Here is a 25,978-nt window from a genome sequence, read left to right as displayed (position 1 = left end):
GGAATGTAAGACAGCTGGTATATGAAGAATAATCTTTTTTTCTTAAGTTGCTGAAAGTGGTTCCTATTCAAAATCAAGTTGCTCCGTTTTTGAGGTCTTTAGGCGCAGATTTTAAACTCCTTATTACATTGTTTATACTGCAAATTTTAGCTTTACTATTTGATCAAGACAGCTGTTTGTTCTTGTCTCTTTATGTTGCCCTCTTCTCCCCCTCCCCTTCTCCCCTAGCCCCCCCCAAAATGGAGCAGGGGGATGGGACTCCAGGTCATCTATCGCTTGTAAAAGCTCAAGAAAGTAAAGCCGATTAGATAAATTTCATTCGCTGTAGAACTGGAAAGGAGGCTTTATGTTAGTCTGGTATTAACAGAAAAGGAAAATGGGGGGGTGGGGAATTGCATTGGATTATGAGTCAGCACATGATGAATAGAGCACTATGAAGCTTGTGAGGTGACTGGTGATTTCACCCACACTTCTGAAGTTCTTCCATCAGCTAGGGGGTTCCCACATGTGCAGTTTTCTGCAGCCATTGTTAGCAATTACCTCCTTCACTGTCGTGCTTCTGTATTCATGTTTTATACAGTGCAATAAGATAACCCTTTCTCGCTACTTTCATTCCTGAATCATCCTTAAACCTCCTTCCCTGTCTCTGAGCAACCTTGTCAAGAAGTTGGTGGGGAGTGGGAAGACATTCGTGGATCTGTGCGTAATTAATACCATGTCTGCCGATCAGTTGGCTGAATCACTTTCTTTGTAATGAACTGTGATAGCACACCTAAATTCTCAAAGCTGAAATTCTTCGGTTTAGGTTTTTCTCATTTTTGGTGTTTTTTCTTTCTCTAAGGTTGTTTTACAATAGTAGCTTGCGTAAGCTGCTGGCAGGACATAACATGTTAGGAAGGCTACCAGATCGGCTCGAGCGAATACAAGTGGAGGTCCTGGACGTGCAACACAACCAGCTCCTTGAACTGCCATCTAACCTGCTTTTGAAAGCAGACAGGTAAATATAAAGAAATTCGATCTCAGCTTGCGTGTGAGGAACCTTGCTTTGTGTGTTACTTCCTAACTGAAAGGGTAATCTGAGGTTCCCCTAATTTGAAAGTTCCCAAGCCTTGTGTGGTAAGAACAGATGTCTGCCCAACTCACCAAAACACATTCTTTTTATTCTGGTTTTGTTGCCTTATATGGTTGCTTCTTTTTCCCCACCAAGCTCCTGCAACTTACTACTTCATTAGATGCAGCTGTAAAGTGAAGCACATGCTATTTTCTACTACATACCCTGAGATGGGTTAGTGGCAGTTTCTTTAAATACATATTTCTTAGGCTTGTTTGCTGGAGTGTGAAAGCTTTTTTTTTTTTTTCCCTTCAGTCAGAGGCTAGAACTTATTTATACCTGCCAAACAAAACAAAATCTGTGCATAAGGCTGTCAGAATAACTCAGTTACTCCCCTCTCCTTGCTTTGTGGATTTTTTTTTATGTTTTTCAAATGTTTGTCACTAATTTAGCTGGTGTCACCACTTGATCTGCTTTCTGGATTCTTATTTTTATGCTGCTGTTTCTTTAGTCTCACAGTCTTCATAATCTTTCTCCCTGAGTATGAACATACCCTGTAAAGTGGCTGTGATTGAATTATAGAAGGTTGGTAGCATAGTCTGGGGATGGTAGATGGGCTTGCCCTGCTTGGTGTCAGTGTTCCTTGCACCTCTGCGCTTTCACTTAGAGTCATGGGATTTCTGAGTGCTCAACCCGTGCATAATTTAACAGACAGCGAGATTGTGTGCTGTGGGGTTTTATTTCTGATCCTAGCTGTGACAAAAGGAACGCATAGCTCCTGGGTTTCTTGAGAGGTGGAGAAGCAAAAGTAGTGGTGATCTCACTGTCACAGCTCCTCACCCAATTAAGAGAATTGCGAAACGCCTACTTTTGTACTGCAGTTCATTCTGTCATGAACCTCTGGTTAGATTTCCTGGGATTGACAGCATTGGGAGTAGGAGAATTAGATTGGTGGTTGAGATGGTTTCTAAACAAACTCTTAACTTGGCTTACTCTTAAACAGTAATGTTCTTAGGAATTTATCATTTAGGTTAAAAGTTATCTTTCAAAAGGTGAAATTTACTAGGACAGAGTTTTGGTTCTGGAAACCAATATGACGTTTAAGCCTTTGTTTACTTTAAAGAACAATTAAATTTTGATTATTTTCTTTTAACAACACTGTTGCATACCTGTCCACATTCAAGCCTGTATATGGTACTACCTTTGGAATAAACCGATTATCAGCAAAGTTATTCTCATGTTAATTTACAGTTTCAGTTGAGACTTTATGTAAAATGCAGTCAAAGCATTGAAACTCAGCAATGTTACTACTATAATAATTGCGATTATCTGGCACATTTATGTTTAAAAGTGGTGAAGTTCATAGCCTATTCATGTGGCAAGGATGTTTCACATCAGCAGCTATAATTGTCTTGTGGATGACTTTTCAAACTATTGTATGTTAGAGATTGTATGAACTTTAGAAATGAAACCTTGTAAAAAGCTTTTTTTACAGGAAGTTGCAAAATTAGGTCAGAAAAAAATGCTATTTACAGGTCCCAAGTTTAAATTCCTATCTCTTAACTTGGAAAGGAAAGAAACCTTTGAGTAGGTTTCAGAAAGCAACTGGCATCTTTGAAAGCAAAGTGAGAAATAATATTGTAAAATTTCTATGAAAAACAGGTTGTGGATCTAGGATGTAGATTAATGTAGTTTTGGCAGTGAGAGAGAACCTGAATTTTTTATACTGCAACTCGTCTTTTTAAACTGAACTACAAAACTGTAGACAGTTAGGGCTTTTTGTTTGGTGGATTTTTGTTTGGTGGTTTGTTGTTGTTTTTTTTTTTTTTTTGTGATGCCAAAATGAACAAGTACAGGCTAAAACCAGGATTGGGGGTAGATATCCAGAAGTTTGTGAAAAGTGTGCCGAGGGAGAATTAGAAAATATATTGAAGAACAGTATTGAATGGCTCTCTTTGCAGCTTTGAAGTTCTGCAGCTTCTTGAGCAGTACAGGGCATGTGCTTTCAGAGTCTTCTATGGGTATTAACAAAGTCATGTAATGTTGCAGGAGACGAACAGAGCTTAGCCATTCTGGCGTCTCATCACTGAAGCAGCTTCCCTTGCTTGTGGTGATAATTGAAGCAGTTGGTGGGGGTTTAGCCCTTGTTCTCTAGCCCTTTACTGGTTTAGATGACTTGGCTTGCCAAATGACTATGCTGCAAAAGTGATAACTCTGAAGTGCAGATTAGTGCACAGTCCGAGTTTTAAGGTGGGAATTTCCTACAGGAAACATCTTTCTTTTTATTTTGTTTTCAATTGTTTGCATCTGTCAGTGGCTAAATGTCAACAGAAATGGGTCTGGGCCAGGGGAAGGTGTTCAGGGGTTTGTTTTGTTTTAAAAAGGTAAAATGCTTCTTTTCTCCAAGCATTCCCTGGGAAGCACAGTCTGGACTGACAGACGTGCCAAGAGAACTGAGTTTCCTGAGTGGTCTGCCATGGTCTCTACCCAGCATGTAATGCTGGACAAATCGCTTTACCTTATGGAACCTTTATCTCTCCATAAAATGGCTTACCTTTTGCAGCCTTGAAAAGATTAGTTTATTTTTTTGGAAAGGTACTTGGGTCTGTGCAACTGACAGATGATATCTTGTCTGGATATGAAGTCTCATGCTGTGAATTATAAACGCTTTCTCCTTCTCAATCCTGAATATTTGACGAAGTGGGTGTGAAGTGCCTTGGGCGAACTTCAGCACAAACACTGGTGGGCTTTGACATCTAGAACATCTGAGGAAGGGAGGGAAATCAGTGCATTGGTGCACGAAGAGAGAATATCACTTTCACCAAAAAAAAATAGAAAAAAATACTGAAAAAACCTCTGAAGAGGTTTTCTATTTCATAAAAGAATCAACGAACATTGCTTTTCTGCCTTAATCCTTCAAAAACCAATGAAAAGGTGTCATTATCTGCTGGAGAGTGTAATTTAGGGATATTTTGCGGGTCTGCTTTTTAATTAATTTTCTATTTTAAACTGTTACACGAGGAGAAATTGAGGAGTAGCCTATGAAACATTTCTCTGACCAAGACAGACTTGGTTCTGTTTATTGCACTGAAAGTATGCACATCTTGATCATGTTAGCAAGGATTTCTCTTGTAGGGTGGGGATTTTCTTGGCAAGATGAGCGCCACAGAGGCAGCCAGATAATCTCTTCATTTCTCATTACCAGATGCTGCAAAAACAGAGAATTCATGCAAGTGCTACAGCTGATGGGGAGAACTCCCAAGCTGAGTCCTGAACCTTTTTTTCGTCCACCTTCATTCCTGCAGCCTTTCATTTCTATCCACTGCTTCATCTGTTGTGATGTCTTTCCCGCTCTGTTTGATTCTCTTAGAGACTTTTTACTGCCTTCCTTGACCAGCTTGCAGCAAACTACTGTCTAATGTGGCATGAAAACTTTTATACAAAATGCTCTTCGGATAAGATGAGCAAGCATTCAAGAGCTTTAGCTGGGTATGGTAGAAAAGCAGCGGGCAGTGGTCACAGGCGTTTAAAAATGGAGACACAGTGGTCAAGGGCGAGGGTTTGCCTCTTGCCTAAGCTTCCTTTCCAGTTAGTATGAATGCTTTCAGTATAAATCCTTAAAACAACCGTCGGACTGTTTAAAGCAGTTGTGTGGTGAAGATGTGTAGTTGTGACGTGCGCAGCTTAAACCTTGGGCTTTGTTCTGTAGTGTCTGGTAGTGGCAAGCTGTGGTGGCTAAGCCAGCATCAGTTATTCGGAGCCCGTCTAGGCTCTTGTCTGCATGATTCTTGTTTTAAGCTTTGTTCAGCTGTTTTTATCTGGTTTGATTTTCTGTTTAATTGTTTGTTTTGATTTTACTTAATTTGATTTAGGTTTGGGGGATTTGGGGTTGTTTTTTTCTTTTTTTTTTCTTTTTTTTTTCTTTTTTTTTTTTCCTGGGGTTCTGGCAGGCAACCCAGTTAAACTTGCTCTTATTTGATACTTGCCGTTTCCACCCTCTGTGGCTGTTGCTTTTTGATGCAAGTATTTAGTCCTGTCGTGGATGAAGGAGATGTGAGGGAGGAAACAAAGTCAAATGAATGCAAAGAGCTATTTGAGTGTTTGAAACTTGTTGCAGAAATGCTTAGCTGCATTTGTTTCTTTGCTGGTAGGTTAGGGTTTGCAAGTAGATACATTAGAAACTGGGGAAACCTCCGTTAATGAAACAGCTAAAGACAGGTTAGAAAGTAAGAGCTGAGGAGACGGCAGCAGTTAAGTGCTTTTTTTGGCAGTCCATCAACAGGAAGGGGATTCACTTGAATGTTTCCGTCCTCTCCTTTGTTTTGTTGTTTGTTTTTTTTTAAAGGAGAAGAAATACCCTCTTTTGCATGGACTGGCAGAACTGCCTTGATTCCCCCCTCCCCTTTCTTTTTCCCCCCAGACATGCTTATCTTAGAGGATTCTTCCTCACACACCTGCTACCACAATCATAAATTATTTTAGGATTAGGCGATCAGAAATTGAGGGCATGTCTCTGCAGAAGGGACTGAAGAAGAAATTTTGTATTTTGATTGCTCTGTGCTGATGGAGATCTTGGAGCACAGGCCAAACTGGAGATCTTGATTTCTCTGCATATCCTAAGCTAAGCGCACTGGTTTTGATTTGCTGCTGTGTCGCCATTGGATGCAGTTGTCTGCGTTGCTCCTTTTAATGTTGAACATTCCTTAGCTTTTTGGAGGACATATATTTTTCAGTGGTGGCTGTGTCTTACCAGCAAGCCAAGTTTGCCAAGCTAACTCAGAAAACGCTGAGGAATTAGGAGATGCTGTATTCTCACAATTGTCTATATTCAGTTTTTATGTGTGCCAGAGGTAGGCATTGCTGTTAAAAAATTTGGAACCTTTTTCAATTTTCAGTAGAAGATTTTCTTCCTCTGCTTTTGGAAGTTCAAACTGAGATCAGAATCCTCTGGGCTTAAATAGGGAATGCACGTGACTGCATATTAGGTCTGTTTTGTTGAATTAAATCGCTGTCTTTGATTCTAGCCTATTCTTTGGGATAGTTTTTTTTTCTGTTTTGTCTCTCGGAGAAGTTATATCCAGCTAGGGATTGTACTTTAATACTCTATAAAACCAAAGGTGACTTATTCCGGACAGAGATCAATGTTTATATTATTACCCCAGAGGAGAACTTGCACCTTGTCAAAGCTGAAGAATTCTGGCATCTCCCTGCCAGTGCCTTTGTTTCTTTCTTAATCTCCGACACTCTTTTAGTACTTGTTAATTCATGCTCTCCTCACTACATTATACTCTGGTATGTGCGCAGGCTGCTGAATTCAGGTTTTTGTAGTGATGCTGTACTTTTTTCATGAGCTTGTGGTATAGTGTGTGGGTGGAATTGGAAAGGGAAACAATTAATTTTGGACTGAGCTTTAATACTTGACATTCTGCTTCCATCTGATAAGCAATATGAGTGGGATATCTTCAAGGAACATGAATCAGTTTAAGTCCATGCACAAGAGAGATGAGAACAGTTGTGCCCAAGTAAATTTCCACTCCTCTGGAGGGCATTTGTAAGATGCGCCTTCTAAGGTAGCAGCTGGCGTGTTGCATGAGGATGAAGAAACAGGGGAGTGGAAATAACCTGGAGGAGGACTCATGTTAAATCTGCGTGAGGGAAAACCTGATGGGCAAGTACAGATTTTTATTTTTTTTATTTTTTTGGACATAAGCACAGAATTGACAAAGCTTTGGCAATAGCAATCTGCTGGTTCATTCTGTTCTCTGCCCAAAGAATGGTGTGTCGTGTCCCCCCCCCCTTTTTTTTTTAATCCAAAGAATATCTTGAAAGAATTATCATTTCAGAATGGTTTTACCATTTTAATGTAACAGCTGGTCAAAAAGAACATGTAAATAAGCAGCATACTCTTTTCTAAAAAGTTAATTTAATTCTAATGATGTAAGCTACAGACAGAGATTAGTGTGTGACTATCCTGAACTTGATTGTTGAGTGCTACTGAGCCATTAGTTGTTATGGATGGGGTGGGTGAGATGCCCTGCTACCGCAGGGTTCCCGTTCTACACTGTTGGCAACATTTTGCTAGCCACCTAAACCTTGTTCACATAAAGGCACTAAGCTGTAGGTCAGGATAGTGGGGATTTATTTCCAATGTTGTATCACTCTCTGGAAGATTTGGCGAAAGGGGGGGTGGGGTGCAGGGCAACAGCTCTCCTCTCTCCTTTCCCCAATGGAAAATATATGTATCAAAACTTACTTTTGGCAGGAATATGCAGATTCCGGACGCTTTTAATACCAGTGAGAGAACAGCTTGAAATTTCTTGTTGTATTCCACCAATGTTGAAAGTTTATTAAAAACAGAAGAGCTTTTGTTTGATTCATTTTTCTTTTGAATTTAAAATGGCTCCAGTATAGTAGACTGTATTTATTTCAGCTTTATCAGAGCAATGTACCTTTTCATACTTGGAAGCTTTCAGCTGTGTTTTGGGCTAGCTGTACTTGAGCGAACTTATGTTCTTCTGAACTTCACAGCCATCGGATGCTCTCTAGGTTATCTTTTTGGCTCTGTTTGGTTATTAAAAGAAGGTACCTGTGAAACACTCCAGGTTATTCTGCTGCAGCTTGCAAGAATGCAAGTAAAATACAGATTCCTCTTCAGGAAGCAGAACATGCCCCTTCTTGGGGGATGTTTTGCTGCCACCTCCTCATCCCCATCATATTCCTGTGAAAGTTCACTTTTCCTAGCAGCCTTAAACCTTTTTATTACTTAAGCCTTTCCAGGCGGAGCTGAAGATGACCTTTGTGTACTATGAGTGATACAAAAGATATTGTGGGTTTAATATTAATCACAGTGCCTTTTTTGTGGAGAGAGAGAGAGAGAAAAGACTATCATGCATATTAGATTGAAGTTGCCCAAGTAATAGTTGTCTGTACTTTAGCAATAGGGTGTGCTTACTGGTATTTAATTAAGTACAGGAACTGTTGATGTGGAGTGCTTCAGTTTAATAATCCAACACTGAATGAGCTTAATATATTTTTAGTTTATAGCTAAAGGGTGAAATTAAGCAGCATCTTTTTAGAATAAATAAATAATTTTAAAAACCCTTTCAGCTGCTTATTCCTTTCTCTGTATTAATCCTCCCTCTCCTCCCTTCCTCCTCTGGAGTTTTACCACCCTTGTGAATAATGAATGAGCCTGAGGATTAAACTGTGTTTCTCCGAAGTGGACTCCTCTGTCTGTGTAAAACAGCTAACCTAGTTTCAGTTCTGTGCAGTGCCGAGAGATTTTTACTTCTAATGGAAATTGTGGTTTTTTTAATCCTTTGGCATTCCACGTGGCTCCTCTGTAGCATGTCTGACCCTTATTTGCTGCTGAGCAAGTTTCAACCGGCTGCAACTCTTGCAAATCCATTTCATTCATTAATAGACCTTAAAGGTCAGTGTGGATTCCTGCGTGCATGGGAGAAGCTATCAATATTTTAGCACTTTCTATTAAGATCGATGACAGGAGCACACCTACGTTTTGTGTCCTGATCGGTGGTTTTATAGGCTTCAGCCGGCTCATTGCTGAGTCTTGTTTCTTGAATGCAGCTTTGCCCGTTGCAGCTGCCCGTTCCCCTTAGTTGGTAGCAGCAGTACAGCCTGGTTTGAACGCAGTCACTGCAGGCTGGCAGGCACACATTTACTTCTGTATTGCGAGTTTTCCAACACAGCCTTTTCTGAAAAGGGGAGGGAGGAAGAGAGAGGTCTTATTTCTGTTGAAAAGGCACGGTCATGCCAGAGTTGCTTACTAAAGGATAAATAGCCTTGTTTTTCCATTTCTTTGGAATTGCCTGTGTGAATTCTAGCCCTCAAGGTGCCTATAGTGTGTATTCCTCCAGTGCTGCTGTGATCACCAAACTCCCCTAAAGAAGTACGAATCCTTTGCCCACAGAACTTGACTGGCAGGAGTGGGCAGTGCCTATACCTCAACAGGTCTTGTTCCCATCCTGGAAAAAGTCCTTTGAGGGAAGAAGAATAACTTCATTTCTGTGCTTCTTCAGTCTCTGCTGCTTGTGGTGGGACGGCAGAAAATACTGACAAGGGCTTCTGCTACTTTGGGGAGTAGGGGAAGGGCACTCAGGAGCTGCATATAGATCCAGCTGTCTTGCCACATACATCAGCAAGCAAGCATATAACTTTTAAAATTTAATTTACTATTAGCGCTCTCGCCCTTTAAAATCTAAAAGGCAAATTACTGCTTGGTCTCAGGGCTTTTTTTGTGATTGGTGCATCTTTAGTTATCCAAATGTTCAAAGAGTACATTTTCATATTATGTAGTTGCTTTCAGGCATGCAGGTTTAAACAAAATATTGTCTACACCCTAGCCAGTATTTAAAATACTTAAAAATTGGCTGGCTTTTACCAGTGACTTCTTTTAGTCACTTGAAGGGCAGCTCTACTCTCATGGTTCGTTGGTGATGAATTCAGAATTCATTTTTATGTAGAATGAATATGGGAATGATGTGGTTTGTTATTGCTCTTAACTGTAGGTACATCTGTAGTAGTGTTGGAGGTAATGAGGTCTTGGTAAGGGAATAAAGGCATTTTGATGTACACATTGTGCGAATGTTTTGTTCGTACAAATGTGTTCATTTAAAAACGTGATCAGAAGTTTTGTTCGTATAATGCTAGTTTTGAACTTCCTATCAGTTGTTGTGGCCATGTTGCTTTTGACCTTTGCTTTATAACTGTCTTAACTCTTAAAAACAGAGATTTTATTTATACTTCTAGACAAAACCTGCAGGATGTTTCACTGAGCTCCCTTATGCAACTTCTCTTTGCAGCCTGAGATTTCTTAATGCCTCTGCCAACAAACTGGAAATGCTTCCTCCAGCCACTCTTTCTGAAGAAACCCATAGCATCTTGCAGGAGTTGTATTTGACCAACAACAACCTCACAGATAAATGCGTACCCTTGTTAACGGGCCATCCACACCTGAAAATCTTGCACATGGCTTATAATCGCCTACAGAGCTTCCCTGCAAGGTAAGTAACTGGTTTCACTGCCTCTGGCCCACTGGTGGGTGGGCATCATGAAACATTTTCGCGGCGAGAACTAAATTGCACAGAGATGAGGTGGCACAGGCTGTATTTTCAATGCAGTGATACTGCAGTGAGTGGATTCACCTGCTATGCCCTCTTGCACGTTGCTACTCTCTCTTGCATTACACAGACAAGGGAGTGCTACGTGTTAGTTGGTGTGTTTTGATTGCCCTTGAAGCTCTTTTCAACTGGACTAATTCAGCATGACTGCAGTATGCTTTTGAAGTCAAGCAAGGAGGTCTTCTGCTTTCCCTGGCTTGGTCACTTTGCTTACACCTTGTGGGCTTCTCCTTACAAGGTATTTGTGAGCATAGCAGTCTGGAAATGTCCTCTGGACGTGGACTAAACTCCACTAGGGAAAAATCCTCTCGCTTCAGAAGGAGATTCTGCCTTGGCAGCGATTTCTGTACTTTCAATTCACTCTGTTTTAATCAGAAATCTTTCAAGTGTAAGATGTGCTGTAAAGCTGATGGGGAACAACCTTGGAAAAGAGATGCCAATAAATAAAGGAAGAGACATCTCTGTCCTTGTGTGATGTTCTGAGCAGCTGGGCTTCAACGGCAAGGGGGAGGGAGAGAGATTAATTAGGGGGAAGGGCTGAGTTGGGATGCTAGAAGGTGGAGGTGAAAATTTGGGATGAAGTGAGAAAGTAGGGTTGAAAGAAAGGGGAAGAAAGGAGGAAAAAGAGTGAAAGTGAGCTGGTGAGCAGGAAGAATGTAAGCAAAATAAATAATTTGAAAAGTAGCATTGACAGAAGAAGCAAACATTTTGTTCCACAACTCTGTTAGCATCTGATGTGAGGAGAGGTGACAGGCACTGCTGTGAACAAGGATCAAAGTCTGCGATTTAATTTTCTTAAAATAATGAAAACCACTGCTCTTATCACCACTTCAAAATAAAATATGCATGTCTATTAAAAGAAAAATTCTTGTTTTCATAGCAAAATGGCCAAGCTGGAAGAGTTGGAGGAAATTGATATTAGTGGGAACAAACTGAAAGCCATTCCAACAACCATCATGAACTGCAGACGTATGCATACTGTAATTGCTCACTCCAACTGCATCGAAGTCTTCCCAGAAGTCATGCAGCTTTCTGAAATAAAGGTGAGGAATGAATGTGCTTTGGAAAAAGCAAGTATAATGTGACTTTACCAATTCTAATCTCTCCTTAGGTCTCTCATTGCTACAGGATAGTATATTCTCAGAAATTACTGAGATCTGACAGCTGCTTTGTCCTGTGAGGTCATATGCAAAATATTTGCCCCTGTGCTGCTTCAGAGTGAATGAAAGAAGAGCCTCAAAATCTGATTTTACGCTCACCTTCACTAGATCCTATCTTCTCTGCCAAATAAGTGTTAATTGTCTTCCTGTGACAGTCTGTTATGATACAACTTAAACATTTGGCAAGAGCTATGCGTAATTAACTCTTGCTGTCTTGGCAATCGGTTGATTGTGTAGGAATGGACTTTGTTTAGAGCGTGTGTTAAAAACCGCTGAAGCTGCAAAATAGGATAGGCCTTGGGGACAGAGATAAATTCCAGGAGCGCAGGATTTGAGTATTTAGGCAAGCTACTTTAATTTTCCTAATTGCAGTCATATTTTGCACAACCAGAGGAATGCTTAATCCATCTCTTGTGTGTGTTTCCAGAAGTAATTCTGTACTTTTCCTGACACTTCTTTTTGTGGAACGCGTTTACGCTGAAGAACACTACTGCTTATCTTTTGTGAATTGAGTTCCTGCTTCTCACCTGGCTATAGTGCAGAATATGTCACACCGTGTGCTGTTTCCGCTGGCCAGAGCTAGGAGACGGTTAACTCACAACGTACAAATCTTGTGATAAGGCAGAAAATCTGTCCTTCTCTTCTCCGAGGCTGAGAACTGATTACCTATTCATGGACTCAAAACAACTTAAGTGTCCTTCAGGCGCTCTGTAAAGTCAAAAGGCTAAGTTCCCAGACTGCCGTGTGTGCCTCAGTGTCTGGGGTCAGGCACAGCAGCAGAGCAATAATTCTGTTGGACAGCGAGTAGATGTAAAGATGAGCTTTGTGGTTTTAGCCAGGAAATCTCAAACAAACTTGTGGGTTTTTGAATACTCCTCCCTCTTTGGAACAATGGCCAGAGGAAGCGGAGGGCCATTTAGAATCAATCAGAAGCAAAGCTTTTTTACTTAGAGGAAGAATTGGGGTGGGTTAGTGAGGCTCTGCACAGTAAACATTTCTTTAAAAATATGAGGGTAGTGTTAAAAAAAAAAAAAAAGAGAGAGATAATGTAAACACTCTTACAGGGAGCAATCAACTTTTTCCTTTTGTTCATAAGTTTTGGGGAAAGCTGAATGTTTTATAAAAGCATCAGTACTTAAAGTACTACTTTGCCACAATGCTTAGCAGAAAAACGTTCTTGGAAGACCTGGTAGTTTCTTCCTGCTGGTTCCCTTTGGTAATTTAGTTCTCTTTAGCAGAAGAAAGAGGCACAGACGTCACTAACTGTTTTGGGACTGCAGGGATATAGCATGCCTGACTTCATCTAAGAGGGCATAGTGCTCTAGGACCGACTCCACCTTTGTGGAAAGAAAATGCTGGTCAGTACTCAAGCCTGGTTTTGACTTATGTGAGATGAGTTCATGTAGTTGCCAGATGGGAAGGTACGTTTTTGGGCAATGGGGTTCTTCTGGCCTCTTAGTGATTTCTCTAGGACAGAGTTGGTGTTTGTCATTTTGGAGCTCAAGCGTGTATCCAGCTGCCTGTTTGTATCCGTTACTTAGCTCAGCTGGAACTCCTCTTAGGTACGTGAGAGAATTCAAAATGTGCCAAAGTGAGTTCAGAATTTATTGCTGAAGTAGGGATTTGGTCATTTGGTGAAATAAGCTAGCTTGTAGCAAAGCACGAAGGCGTATAGTCTCATGTCACCTCTGTGATTATATCTCATTTGATGGTTAATTTTAACTGAGGTGGCATTCATACACTTTAAACTTCTTGGGAAACTGTTACCTGAGGTAGCGGCTGTTTTGCTTTTGTATTTAATTAGCCTGAGAGGCTGACATACTATGTTTTTGGAGTCATTGATACTGGAACAGTTAGTAGCAGCAGTTACCATGCTGTCTGAAATAATTTCGTAAGGAAAGCTGGTATAAATGATAATGCTTTTACACTTGCAGTAACTCCAGGGTTTCCAAACACAAGGTCATTTTAGTGATACAGTTGTCTCTAAGCCTTTTTTACACACAGCAGTCAAGGCTACAGGAGTTACGTGTTGCCCTCTGTGTTAAAGAGGCCAGTGGATGTCTCTGAGATATCTTATACAACACATTTTTTGGGTCTTTTATAGTATTTTATGACAGCTATTTATACTTCGGAATTAGGTTTATCTGTGCACACTCACATGTCTTCTGCAAATGGCCGAGCAGCTGGAAGCACCTGAGCCAATGCCCCAGCAGACTCTTCATTACAGCGATCATTTGACTTCAATTTCCTTGCCTTACAAAATAAAAAAGGGCACTTTTTTAATTGTTATCCAGCATCCTGGTGTTCTTTCATGGTCAAACAGTTGAGTAATCCCTACTACTTGTGCAGAGCTCAGTGACCCAGGCGTGCTTTTCCCACGTGGAACCTGACTTGACTTTATCATCCAGTTTTTGTTGACTGATGAGTTGCTTCTCTTTCATGGTTGTCTTGCTGGGCTGCTGCAGTGAGGGTGATATGGAGGTTTCTTGTTGCATTTTTTGATGAAGCTTATCTTTGACAGGAGCATTACCTTGAGACCCAAAATAAGTGAAGATCTAGCAGCAGTAGCATCTTAAAGATGAAACTCTCAAGCTTTGGTAGTTTTTCTCTTGGTTAACTAGGTTAGTATTGGTACGGCCACCTTCAGTCACAACTGGAGATAACTCAAGTCCCTTCCAGCCTTGGACAAAACAGTTACAAAGCTGTAAATGCAGTCTAAGCAAATGCTGTATATTAAACCCTGTGTTCCAGCAGGCCCATCCAGTGCAAAATCCTGTGTGCAGTTGTGGGAGTTGTTCTTGTGGTGCTGCATGGGTGGGGCTGAACCAGGTTGCATTAAAATAATGCATGAGGAAATTGGGGTCAGTTAGGAAATATGCTTTCCTGGGGAGTAGAATAAGGACTAAATTTAACATAGATATGCAGAGACTCCCTCTTAGCCTATTCTTCAAGCAGTACACGTAAAATCTAAGAAATCCTAACCTGATAAATAAGTTATCTTCACTAGTGCCGAAGAACCAAGGGATCTGCTGTAGAATGTTGCTACCTTTGGAGTATTGGGCATTTAATGAGAACAATTGAATTACTTTACTGATTTTTTTGTACTTGTTATTCCAGCATGCTTTTCCATCAAATTTGTAATGGCATTGAGGTGTTGAACACAGCAAGGCCTGCTGGCAGCTTCTTTAATCTGCAAAGTAATTACTAGTTCTCTGGAAGCAGCAAGAAGTTGCGCAGAAGAAAAAAGCTCACTGGAATAACTGTTCTGTTAAGCTGTCTACTATTTTGTTTGCGTGACAGATTTAAACTCCAATTTCCTTATCAGGCTTATATAACATTAGCAGTTTGTTCTTCACAGATAATAAGGCCTGCATATTAGACAACCACAGGATTCAAGATTTGGGCCAGAAATGCATTATTTCCACTGCATGTATTTAGTAAAGTGTTAGGAGATTTTTATTTTCCAGATTTTACTAGGTTATCTTGTCAGGACCCAATTTTTTTCAGTATACCTACAAAAATTAAAACATCTTGCCTGTATCAATGGAAATTACATAATGGTCAAAATGTGTAGCTAGGAAAAGCTTCCCCACGCCCCGTTCAGCTTTCTGTTTTAATAAAGTTTTTGAAGTCTTTCTCTTTTCGCAGGTTGAAAGTAGAAAATGGTCTTTGTGAAAGGTGTGGGTAGTTCTTCTGTCCTCGGTTAAATACCTGACTGCTCTGTTCTCTCCATTTTATATTTTTTTTCCAATTTTTGATGCATGCTACACTGGTGGTCCTGTAATAGGGTTTAGAGAGTTGGTTTTGTTCTAAAATGCCATATTTTCCCTCTGTATTGACTTTCACCTGAATATGCAGCTTTAAACAATGTTTATTTGGGGATTTTGTCATTCTAGTGCACTTGTTCTAGCTAATTTGTGCTTAGCTGGGGGATAGCCAGCAAGTTTCTCTGCTGATTTATATGTTTTCTGAAATATTTAAGCTTTCTTTTTCTTTCACTCATTTTATTGACTTCATATTTAAATACGAATCCATCTAAGGTGACACAAATTAAAACCATGTTTAAAACTACGCCAGTATTTTTTTCCTTTGCCACTGTACTACTCCTCCCCTCCACAAGCGTTCATAACACTGCTTATTTTAATATCCTTCAGTAAATATGGAATTCCTGAGAGCCTGCTCATGCTGGTTTAAACTGACTTCTGAGGAGGGACTGCTATGCCAGTGGCTTAGAAGCCCCAGCTGAATTATTTCCATTTCCTTTATCTATTAAAAGACTGGTTTAATCGGTACCATTCTTTTCTTAAATACTTGAAAATGCACTGACCATCTTTGTCTCTGTGAAGAGCAGACAAAAATTGGTAGTTTTGTAACAAGATGACACCTGGCCAGAGATGGAAATGGAGGGAACATATTTCTAGGTGTCCCAGACATCTGGTAAGATGGCTAAATGCCATATGAATTTCATTTGTAAGGGCCATTTACTTAAATGTAATGAATGGTCTTAGGTCTTGGTTGCAGCCTCTATTGTTCATGAAACATGCATTACTACGTTTAATCAAAATTTGTATGATCTTGATGGCAGCTGAGTTCTCTTGCTTATTTGGCTGCTTTCCTTTTGCAGTGCGTGGATCTAAGCTGCAATGAACTGAGTGAAGTCACACTGCCTGAAAACCTGCCTCCAAAACTACAAGAGCTGGACCTGACTGGAAATCCCCGATTAGCCTTGGATCACAAAACCCTAGAGCTGCTGAAGTAAGTTACCTTACAGAGCTGGGGAGGGGCCAGAATGACTCTTGTCACTAGGATGTGACAAAACCACAGTACACAGAAGTGTAAACCTCTTAAGGAGTATGGCTCCCTGTTGTCAGTGGATCAGAAAGTAACAGGTTATTTGGGTAGGTCAGAAATTGGTGCTTAATTAAAGAGGATGACTTCACCCACTGCAGTGCAGTTGCTTTCAGCTGTAACTCCTGAAGGGGTCTGCTAGTCTGGTATCACGACTATTGGGCCAGTTTGATCTCCATTTTACTTCTGACATTAGATTCAACCAAAATACTTATTTTATTCAACTGTTGAGGTGCCAGTAGCTGCTTGCTAACTTTTTTGCTCACATTCATCTGCTTGGGTCTCTCTTCACCAGTGTGCTGCTTTTTACCTCTTCACATGCTATTTCTTGTTACCCTTCATACCTTTCTGCTTTCATCGTAGAAAAAAAATACATATATATTTTTCATATTTAAACCGCTCCTGAAGGCTTGTATCTCCCACTCTGCTTGCAGCAAAGCTAGTTCCCTTGCTTTGGGACCCTCTGTTTCCTTCCTGTCTACCTGTTTGTTTCCTGCCCTGGGACTTGGGTCATCCATAACTGAAACTTGCCAGGTGCCTTGTACCTCCTTCTGCGGTGTGTTGAGAAACTTTTGCACTAAACCAGATCAGCTGTGGACAGTGGTGTTGCCTTGAGCTTTTCTGATGTCCTGGAGGGAACTGCACCAGCTCCGAGTTTCCTTCTAAGTCTCTTTGATCCTTAAATATTGAATAATTCCCAAGAAGGGTTGATTTACTTTTTAAGGGTTGAGTAGTTGCTTTGTGTTGTTTGCTTTTAAATGGTTAAGATCAGATGCTGGAGTAGTAACCCTCATCTGCTGTGCAAGCAAGGGAAACTTATTTTTAGCTTGAATCAGCAGATTTTATAAAATTTAAATGGAAATTTGAATAATGATGAGTCTTCACAGATAAAAACAAGAGTCCATGTTTTGCAGCAGATAGCGGAAAAAAAGGGGTGTTCCTCTATTTTAAGAGCTGCTTTATTGTATACAGGAAAACTTCCTGCAGAAGCAGTGTGTAATGTTGCTCTGGTTCATAGGGAAAATAAATAAATATGTGTTACAAAACTAATCCAATTGTGTCGAAACTTAAAGTGAAAGATCAGCTTTTCTTGTGTATAACCCAGCAGTCAAGATGGGCAAGCCAATTTCTTGCCACTCCTAGTATTCAAGCGTCATGCCCTGTAGCAGTAATATACAAATTTAAGTCCTGAGTAGTAGGAGTAGTGTGGCCCAGTTACATCCCATATTTTCACTGGCATATGTGTTGTCTTTAATTCTCAGAAAACTTTTTCCTCTTGTGTATTTTGTTTGTTTATTTGTGGGTTTTGTTTTTTTTTTTTTAATAATTATTCCTAAGACCTCAGGTCTATTCTCTTCCCTAATATTTATTAGCCACAGTCAGGAGTTTCAGGCCTCCTGAAGGGGCTTCTTAGTGTCTGTACTGATATACGGCACTGACTTCTAGGGGATGCTGCTATAGCTGACTGTGAGGGAGGAGGTGCTCCTTTCACTTGATTTTTGTGGCAGGCACAAAAATACTTGTGCACTTGGTACTTTTTATATCCTCCTTCTGCATGTGAAAGGCAGCTCTCCATCTGTGCCCTGGCAAGATTGAAGCAGGTAGTAGGTTAATATGTGTTCTCAGTGCTGGTGAGAAGAGTCCTGTCATGCATGCTTGCTTTTTTAATATGTATGGGGATCTCAAAAGGAGGCTTGCATGCTTAAGAGGATGTTGCCAAGTGATTTACTGGGTGTAAGAATTTTCAGTAGCAATTAAAATGAAAAAGAAAAGGGAAAAAAAAAAAAAAAAAGAGATGCTGCTACTCTGATTTTTGGGAAAGAGCATCTAGTTCAATTGTAACAGTCGTTTTAAATTAAGGGGAAAATAAATGATCTGGAAGCCTTAGCCCATATTCCCTGCATATGATGTGCTGCTGGTTATCCTTCCTTTCTGGGCACATGGTCTATTTGTAGTGGTGCCGCTGAGGAAGCTGAAAGCCTTGTGTTGAGGTAGCTTTTTTCACCACTGCTGGGAAGTCTTGAGACAACTCTGGGTCCTTGACCTGCCCAGAAACCAGGGGTCAGTCAACCCAGTTAAAAAAGAAACAAACAGAAAAACTTTTTTGATCCAAGTTCCTCTGCCCTGGAGGGTAAATGCCTTGTCATGAGCCTGCAAAGAAAGTGTGTTTGCTCATGTGTGTAGTGTTTTGCAGGTGCAGACAGAATTAAAATCTCTGCTACTTTAGAAGAGATCCGGGTTTCCAGTTTGATTTGGGGTCAGATAATCTTTTCTAATGCTCGTAGTGAGATTTTTGCCTCCTGTTTGTCACACAAAGGGCTGCAAAACCAGGGGCTTGAAACACCAGCAGTTCTAACATTATTTATGTAATTTGTTTGCTTTTAATCTGCCTTCACTGATGTACATCCTGACTGTTAGCGTAAAAAGAAACAAACTGGATGTGACAGTACTTCAGGTTATTTGAGGAAGGCTGTGCAATGCTGAAAAGACTTTTCTGTGTGTTCAGGTCAGGTGGGGGTTTGGATAGAGAAAAATGAATGCTCAGAGTGAACAGTTAGACCTTTCTGCTTGCGTCCTTTTATGATTCATTTGGTTCATGAAAGGTTCGGGTGCCTTTGAAGTGTCTGCAGCATGGGGGGAACTCACTTTCCCTGCCTTTGGAAGAGAGCAGTAGGGAGCAGGGGGGAGGTCATCTCTCCCCAGCAATGCAGGGCTGTGAAGAGAAGGGTATAAACAGAGAGGGCTGGGCGCTTTTTAAGTCTTTACTATGTTGTGTGAGATACATGAAATTCAGGCTAAAGGCTATGTTGGTAGTAAATTGGAGGGTAGAGGATCAAGGGCCTAAGCAAAAATTGGACTGCACAGTTGGAGAAAGCAGAAGGGCTGTGCCTGCTGTCAGGACCGCAGGCTGGTTCTTGCAGGTTGGTGCAGGACCAGGATGGAGCGAATCTCTGTTCTGGGGGCATTTTCATGGAAGGTTGTTACTATACATTGCTTTTTCTAAAGAATTTCTTTTTCTTTTTCTTTTTTTTTTTTTTTTTATTTTATTTAGGGGATGGTGTGGTTCATACAGGAGGTTTCATTTGAGTACAATGAAAAGAACCCAGAGATTTGTTATTAAAATGGGTGGGAGAGATATATAAGTTTAAAAATCACTTCCCTGTACTGGCTTTCATCAAGCTAGTGACAGATTTGCCTTATATTCCTACTGGGCCAGGTTTGAAACAAATAGCTCGGGGTAGGGGCAGGGAAGGAAAAGCTGGCTAAGCAAAACAGTGCAGTTGACACTCTCAGAGAGGCTCCGTTATTTACTGCTTTTTTGTTCTTTGTATACAGACACATAAAAATAACCACTTTGAATGTCCTGCACCGTATTCCTATATTAAATGTATTAACTAAGAACCGGGAGGGGAAGAAAAGGTGTTATCTTCACATTTTAAACTGCATCATGTCAGCACTTCAATCCAGTGCATCTTTCCTCTTTCCTTTCTCCTCGCAGCAATATCCGTTGCTTCAAGATCGACCAGCCCTCAGCCGGTGATGCCTCAGGAGCGCCGGCGGTGTGGAGTCACGGTTACACAGAAGCGTCGGGCGTTAAGAACAAGTACGATCTGGCGTGGTTTTTATTATACAAGCATCCTAGCAGCAGAGCGCCTCTACGCCGATACAAAGAAATCCTTTTTTCAGTGAGAGTTTTGGGGACGTTTTTGGCCTCACAAATGCAGAGGCCATGCCATGACTCTATATTTGTATACCGGGCCCCTGCCTGGCTCTCCACTTTGGTCTTTGTTAGGGAAGTTGCTAAGATACAAGTGTAACCGACACATTTTGTCTATGCAAGACTTTGGTACTTGCAAAAGATCTGAGTGTTTAAAAGCATTTTCCTCTTTGCAAAGCTTCTTTATCTTCAACCAAAGGATGTTTACCAAGCAAATCAGAGATACTAAAGGAAGAGGCAGAATGGCCAAAACTCTGAATATTCATAGTGTGCAGAGCTCCTGTGACTAAGGCAGCACTTGACAAATAACGTACCAAGAGTCTGCTAGTCTCTGTGTTGCTGGCAATGTGATGAATCTTTCTTTGTTCCTTAAATACCTTTTTAGAAATCTTCTGCTACCTAGGTTTCCGTAGCAAGTGCCAGCAAGCCTTTACTTAAGTGATTTAACGCACAACTTGGTCATCAGCATGTTAAATCACAAGGATGGCTTTTGGAGGAGCAAGTGTAGTTTAAACTGATGTTGTTTCAGAGATGCTTTTCCCCCGTTTCTACAAATAAGGGACTTGTTCACATGCTGAAAAGGAGGAAGAATCTTTAGGGCTTGGCTTGAACTTCCAGAATAGTTCTCTCCACATCTTGGCACTATTGATGGGCCTGACTTTTCTCCACAGCTCAGAAAGCAGCCCTGAAATACTTGTGAACAGAGGTGGTTAAAAATAGCTCTCAGACTAGGCTGCATCTCTCTGGTCAGAATGACAAGATGAGAAACTAGTAGTGGGTAGCAACCTTGATGTTCTCCTGCTTTGTTTTTTCACTAGACTGTGTGTGGCAGCACTTTCAGCCAATAACTTCTGCGACAACCGAGAGGCACTTTATGGTGTTTTTGACGGTGACCGCAACGTGGAAGTACCGTATCTGCTGCAGTGCACAATGAGCGACATCTTAGCAGAAGAGCTGCAGAAAACAAAAAATGAGGAGGAATACATGATCAACACTTTCATCGTCATGCAGAGGTGAGTCTTGGATCTGAAGCCTTTTTTACTTCGTGTATGCTCACTGGGCAGTTTGTTTGCTTTCATGTCAGACACGTGCTCTTTTCTTGCTTCAAAAAAACACAATGAGGGAAGAAAGCCTTGGTATCTGGCTACAGTGTTTTCTTTTATTGCTTCCTTTGTGAACATTGCCCTCTGTTCCTTTCAGGTGTGGGGAGAAAAACCCCCAATACCTCCCTGCCCCAAAAAAAGAGCAAACCACCTGCAAAGTTACTAAATGCTCATGACTGAGTGGTGGAGGTTTACTCTTTTCTGGTATCTTCTTTAAGTCTTATGATTCACAATTGGCCGTAACCAAGTCAGTGGTATGAATCTCTTTATCATCTTTTAAACATCCTTACTACTATTGGCTGCAGAGCCTGGGCTGATCTTTTCTGTTTCTCTGTACCAATTCAGGTTATTTAAGGCTACACAAATATTTAAAACATGTAGTCTGACTCCGTAGAAATGTCTATCTCCTGTCATTCCTTTGGCCTTTAGAATATTATTTGAGCAGAACTCATCCAAAGAGATTGTGATGCGATAGCTGTGAGTGTAATAGTAGCTCTGTGTACTGGTTTGGAAACCTGTGTGCGTGCTGTTCTTTACAGAAGAAGAAATTGTGCCTGGGGAGACACTGAGCAAAGGAGGAGTACGAAGGGAATTGAACAAAGGAGAGCGAAGAGGTCAGGGAAACAAAGGAGAAAGCAAATAAGCAGCTTAGAGACTGAAGAAATGGATCAAGTTAAAAGTAGCGTTGCTTATCGCTCGATTGCTGCACCTTTGGAAAGGAAAAATACTGAAGTTCTGTTACCAGGAAAGATATGGAAGCAGTAGGGTGGTATTGAACCTCACAAACACAAGACAGAAAATGCTTCCTTCCCGTAATTGCTTATAACAGTGCCTCAGACCAGCAGCTGAGAAAGGTGGTTGCCAAATACTTGAAATATTCAAAAATAATAACAAATCTGAGTATCGAAAGTATTTATTAAGTGGTTTTGTTTACTACTAATGCAATTTCACAGGAATGTGGCATTCCTACAGAAAGCTGCTTTGCTTTTTTTTTTTTTGTCTTAAGTCAAAATAAGCCAACCACTTCTTTGGAGAACCAGAAATAGTATTTATTCCACTTGCATTTAACCATTCATTGAGGATTATTACAGATGATATGCAACACTCCCGAAGTGTATTTTTAAAAAGTAAAATTAAAAAAACAGATTGAAGCTTGGTTAGAGATTTAGTTGTGTATTCTCTCACCAGGATTTTGAATCTAAAGTTCTTGCCAGCTATACCTAGCCTTAATATCAATTTTAGTAACCTCTATAATTAGCTTTCTAGTTACTGTAGTTCCTAATTACCATAGGAGAAGGCCCTAATAAACAAAATACTGGGAAGGACAGATGGTTTTCCACAATCTAGTATTGAAATTAATTTGCATTCTAATGACAGGATTCTGAAAACTTTTTTACTAAAAGGATTTACTTCTGAAAACTGTTTTATCCATCAATTTTTTATTATTATTATTTTTTCTTTTTCTCACTATGACTCCTGCTAAAACAGTAGGCTTAAATATTCCTAAGAACCTATTTAACAGGTTAGTAGCTGACAGGATAATTGAAAAGTGTGCCTTCTTACCATGGAGTTAACAGCCATTGTGCTTTTTTGGTTGTCATTTGATACTTTAAGAGCATTATTCTGAAGACATCACAAAACAGTAAACTTCTGTCTTCTGTCTTTGCTCAAAAATGGAGTTTTTCCATTTAAGATTATTATGTTTATAATCAAATCTGTAGCTTCAGAAGCCAAAGAACCAGCTGGATAATATGAACCCCCTTTTTATGCTCTACCTGCACTCATTTAATAGTCCTCAGTACTTTTCTAACCCTCTCGGTTTCCCTCAATCTGACCTTTAAAATAAACATCTTGAAGATGTAGAGGAAGAGAGACAACTGTGCAAAGATTTTTTTTGTTGTTGTTGTTCTAAAATTGAGCGGATTTGTGTCTCCATATGTGTAACTAACACACTGCCCGAGAGTTGCACGTGATTTCTCTGCAGCGCTGCTGTAGTGTCACAGTTTTCAGTAGAGACTTTTGTTTCTATCCCAGTGATCCAATAGAGTCAATGCCCCGAGTGCTTGTGGTTGCAGAACGGCAGCTGTTTCTCCGTAGTACCCATAACACTTGTTTTCCAATTAAAGAACAATCATTGTTTTGTTTAAATTCCAGGAAACTTGGAACAGCTGGACAAAAACTTGGAGGCTCTGCTGTCCTTTGCCATATAAAACATGATTCCATGGACCCTGGTGGATGCTTCACGCTAACCTCAGCAAACGTGGGGAAGTGCCAAACCGTTCTCTGCCGGAATGGGAAACCTCTGCCTTTGTCTAGGTGTTACGTGATGAGTTGTGAAGAAGAGCTGAAGAGGATTAAGCAGCATAAAGCCATTATCACAGAGGTTAGAGAACAACAAGTTGCAGCTTGCAACTTCCTTGGAGAGTATTTGCACAGCAATGCATGAAATAACATGTTGATATTAGTAACTAAGAGGTAGTGTTAATGGTAGGGTTCCAGAATTGCGCTTTTCCTTTCAAGGTGATTCATATTACGCAATTAAGTTATCATGCAATCAGGTTGCTTTGCCATCCCATTGCCATACTGGATTTTAGCTAGCTTCAGGGAGTGAGCAACTGTGAGCACGTTGCGTTGAAACAGGAAAGCAGACACCTTACTCCTAGTGGGGAGAGGAATTGCTGTGTTGGAGCTGTCATGAAGAGCCTCTCCAATCGAAAACGATGAGAGGGCAGAGCACTCGAAGCAATGCTGTCCTTCCCTTCGGAGACTCCTTGCTCCTGGCAGGCTGACTTTGCTGTCTGAGCCTCCTGTGTTCCCAGAGTTGCCCTTTGACAGGCAGCTCTTGAAGAGAGCACTTGCCCAAAAGGAAAACCCATCCTGTGGTCAGCTGAACCATGAGAGGGGAGAAGACTATTTGTTCCCTTGTAAGAACGAGCTTGAAGCCACCACTGTCAGTTTTGGTTTGCCTTGTATGACGCATGCATAGGAATAGATAAATACTGAATCCTCCTAATGGTGGAGGAAGGGGCAGAAAACTCGCTGTTGTATCCACGTGAGCAGGGGGGGGGGGGGGTGTCTGTCAGGTTGGTATGTGTGGAGTAAGTCGTGTGCCTATTGATCTTGCCAGGGAAAGGTGACGGCTGGGATCTGAAACGTGACAAGTTGGAAGGGAGTCACTCCAACATAGTGAGGCACACTCATTGTGTTGTTTCTTAGAGGAAAAGGGAAATTTCTGCACTGAATCTTAAGATGACTCACTGATTTCATGCACACTGATGGCTTATCACTGCTGTCAGCCTTCTAATGGGGAAGTTAACAAGCTGACAAGTTTTTTTTTTTCTTCTGAGTGGTTTTAAAGTGGAAGCTTTTTTTAGTCGTGGTTCACTTTTCTGTGGTTATCTGCTTTATAATAACCGCTGCAGTCCTCAGCTAGACCAAATGAGTGTAAATCCTCACCTTTGTTATTATTCTCAAACACACAATTAGCAGGGTGCAGCTATCCCCGGCAGGATGACAGCTAGCCAGGCTTGCTGTTTCAGACACTTGCTCTGTTTATTCTGGCAGCTTGGATTCTAACCAGGACAGGATCCTGGGATTTGGACGTGCATGGGATTTACTTCTCAAATATGTCCATTTTTACTGAATTTTTTCCCTTCGTATATTGCTCTTCCTCCCCTTGGAGATGCTGTATCTAAGTGGAAACGTAGTAATTGGGGCATGTAAAACATTTCACTACAACTCAGCTGACTGAGAAATGCAGACTTGCTCTCTGCTGCATTTGACTTGCATGCTTCATTTAAAGTCTTTTTTTTTTAAATGAACTTTTGTTTCCAAAGTGATGAGCCAAGATGAAACCTACGATTGTTACAGCTGCAAGAGAAGAGTCATAACTGAATGACCTACCCCTATATCAAATGGAGCTGTGTGTGGCTTTGCCCTGTATAAAGCCAGATATCGTGGGTGGAGGAGGGATAAGTCTGACTCACTGGTAAAACATTAGTCCAGTTGGCTCTCACAGCTGCAGGAGCAGAATAGATGGCTCTTTGTTGCAGACTTCTGCTTTGCTGGTCTGTGCATAGGTGATGCTGATGACAAATCAGTAGGGTGTAGGAGGCATAGCGCAGGATTGCAAGCCATTGCTGTGCTCTGATCCTAGCTCTGTCACCTCCTTGCAAGTCACTTTACAGACGAGAGGACAGAAAAGCAAATAGCAGTGTTGGGGGTACTGCAAAAGCAGCCATTGGTAAAATGCAAGGAGATGCAGGTGCTGTGTATCCTTATCTGCTTTGTTTCCAATTTCCTGTCCTTTCTATTTTCAGGATGGCAAAGTGAACGGTGTGACGGATTCAACAAGAATCTTGGGGTACACCTTCCTTCACCCGAGTGTTGTGCCGCGTCCTCACGTCCAGTCCATCACCCTAACTCCGCAAGATGAGTTCTTCATTCTGGGGAGCAAGGGGCTGTGGGACAGCCTCTCGATGGATGAAGCAGTGGAGGCAGTCAGAAATGTGCCTGATGCGCTGGCAGCCGCAAAGAAGCTTTGCACTTTGGCCCAGAGTTATGGCTGCAACGACAGTATCAGCGCTGTCGTGGTTCAGCTCAACGTGACAGAGGACAGCTTCTGCTGCTGTGAACTTAATGGGGTCCCACCCCCCAGCCCAGGCATTTTCCCCCAGTCTGTCAATGTGGTCATCAAGGACAGGCCAACAGATGCGCTTGGGATGCCATCTTCGAGCAGCGGCATGGCTTCGGAGATCAGCAGCGAGATCTCCACCTCCGAAATGAGCAGCGAGGTAGGGTCCACGGCCTCCGACGAGCCTCCCCAGGTAGCCATGAACGAGAACAGCCCGGCCTACCCGGGGGAGCAGCGCTGCATGCTGCATCCCGTCTGCCTGTCCAATTCTTTCCAGCGGCAGCGTTCCCGCGCCACGCTTTCTCGCGCCTTCCTTGCCAAAGGG

At 41.3% G+C, this 25,978-nt stretch overlaps 1 protein-coding gene across 1 annotated transcript in view; it reads left to right on the top strand.

Annotated features, from left to right (window-relative positions):
* Nucleotides 1–25,978, top strand: part of PHLPP1 (PH domain and leucine rich repeat protein phosphatase 1) — a 159,885-nt gene that overhangs the window by 132,316 nt on the left and 1,591 nt on the right. Inside the window, exons 10-17 of the mRNA XM_009885278.1 lie at nucleotides 842–997; nucleotides 9,874–10,074; nucleotides 11,072–11,234; nucleotides 15,976–16,106; nucleotides 19,699–19,803; nucleotides 20,736–20,930; nucleotides 23,175–23,403; nucleotides 25,340–25,977. Coding sequence (XP_009883580.1) covers nucleotides 842–997; nucleotides 9,874–10,074; nucleotides 11,072–11,234; nucleotides 15,976–16,106; nucleotides 19,699–19,803; nucleotides 20,736–20,930; nucleotides 23,175–23,403; nucleotides 25,340–25,977 — 1,818 coding nt within the window. The remainder of the gene's footprint in view (nucleotides 1–841; nucleotides 998–9,873; nucleotides 10,075–11,071; nucleotides 11,235–15,975; nucleotides 16,107–19,698; nucleotides 19,804–20,735; nucleotides 20,931–23,174; nucleotides 23,404–25,339; nucleotide 25,978) is intronic.

Source organism: Charadrius vociferus, unplaced genomic scaffold (assembly GCF_000708025.1).
Source record: "Charadrius vociferus isolate BGI_N301 unplaced genomic scaffold, ASM70802v2 scaffold565, whole genome shotgun sequence".
Classification (NCBI taxonomy): Eukaryota; Metazoa; Chordata; class Aves; order Charadriiformes; family Charadriidae; genus Charadrius; species Charadrius vociferus.
Note: the sequence above shows the minus strand (reverse complement) of the source record. Positions and strands in the feature narration are given on the sequence as shown.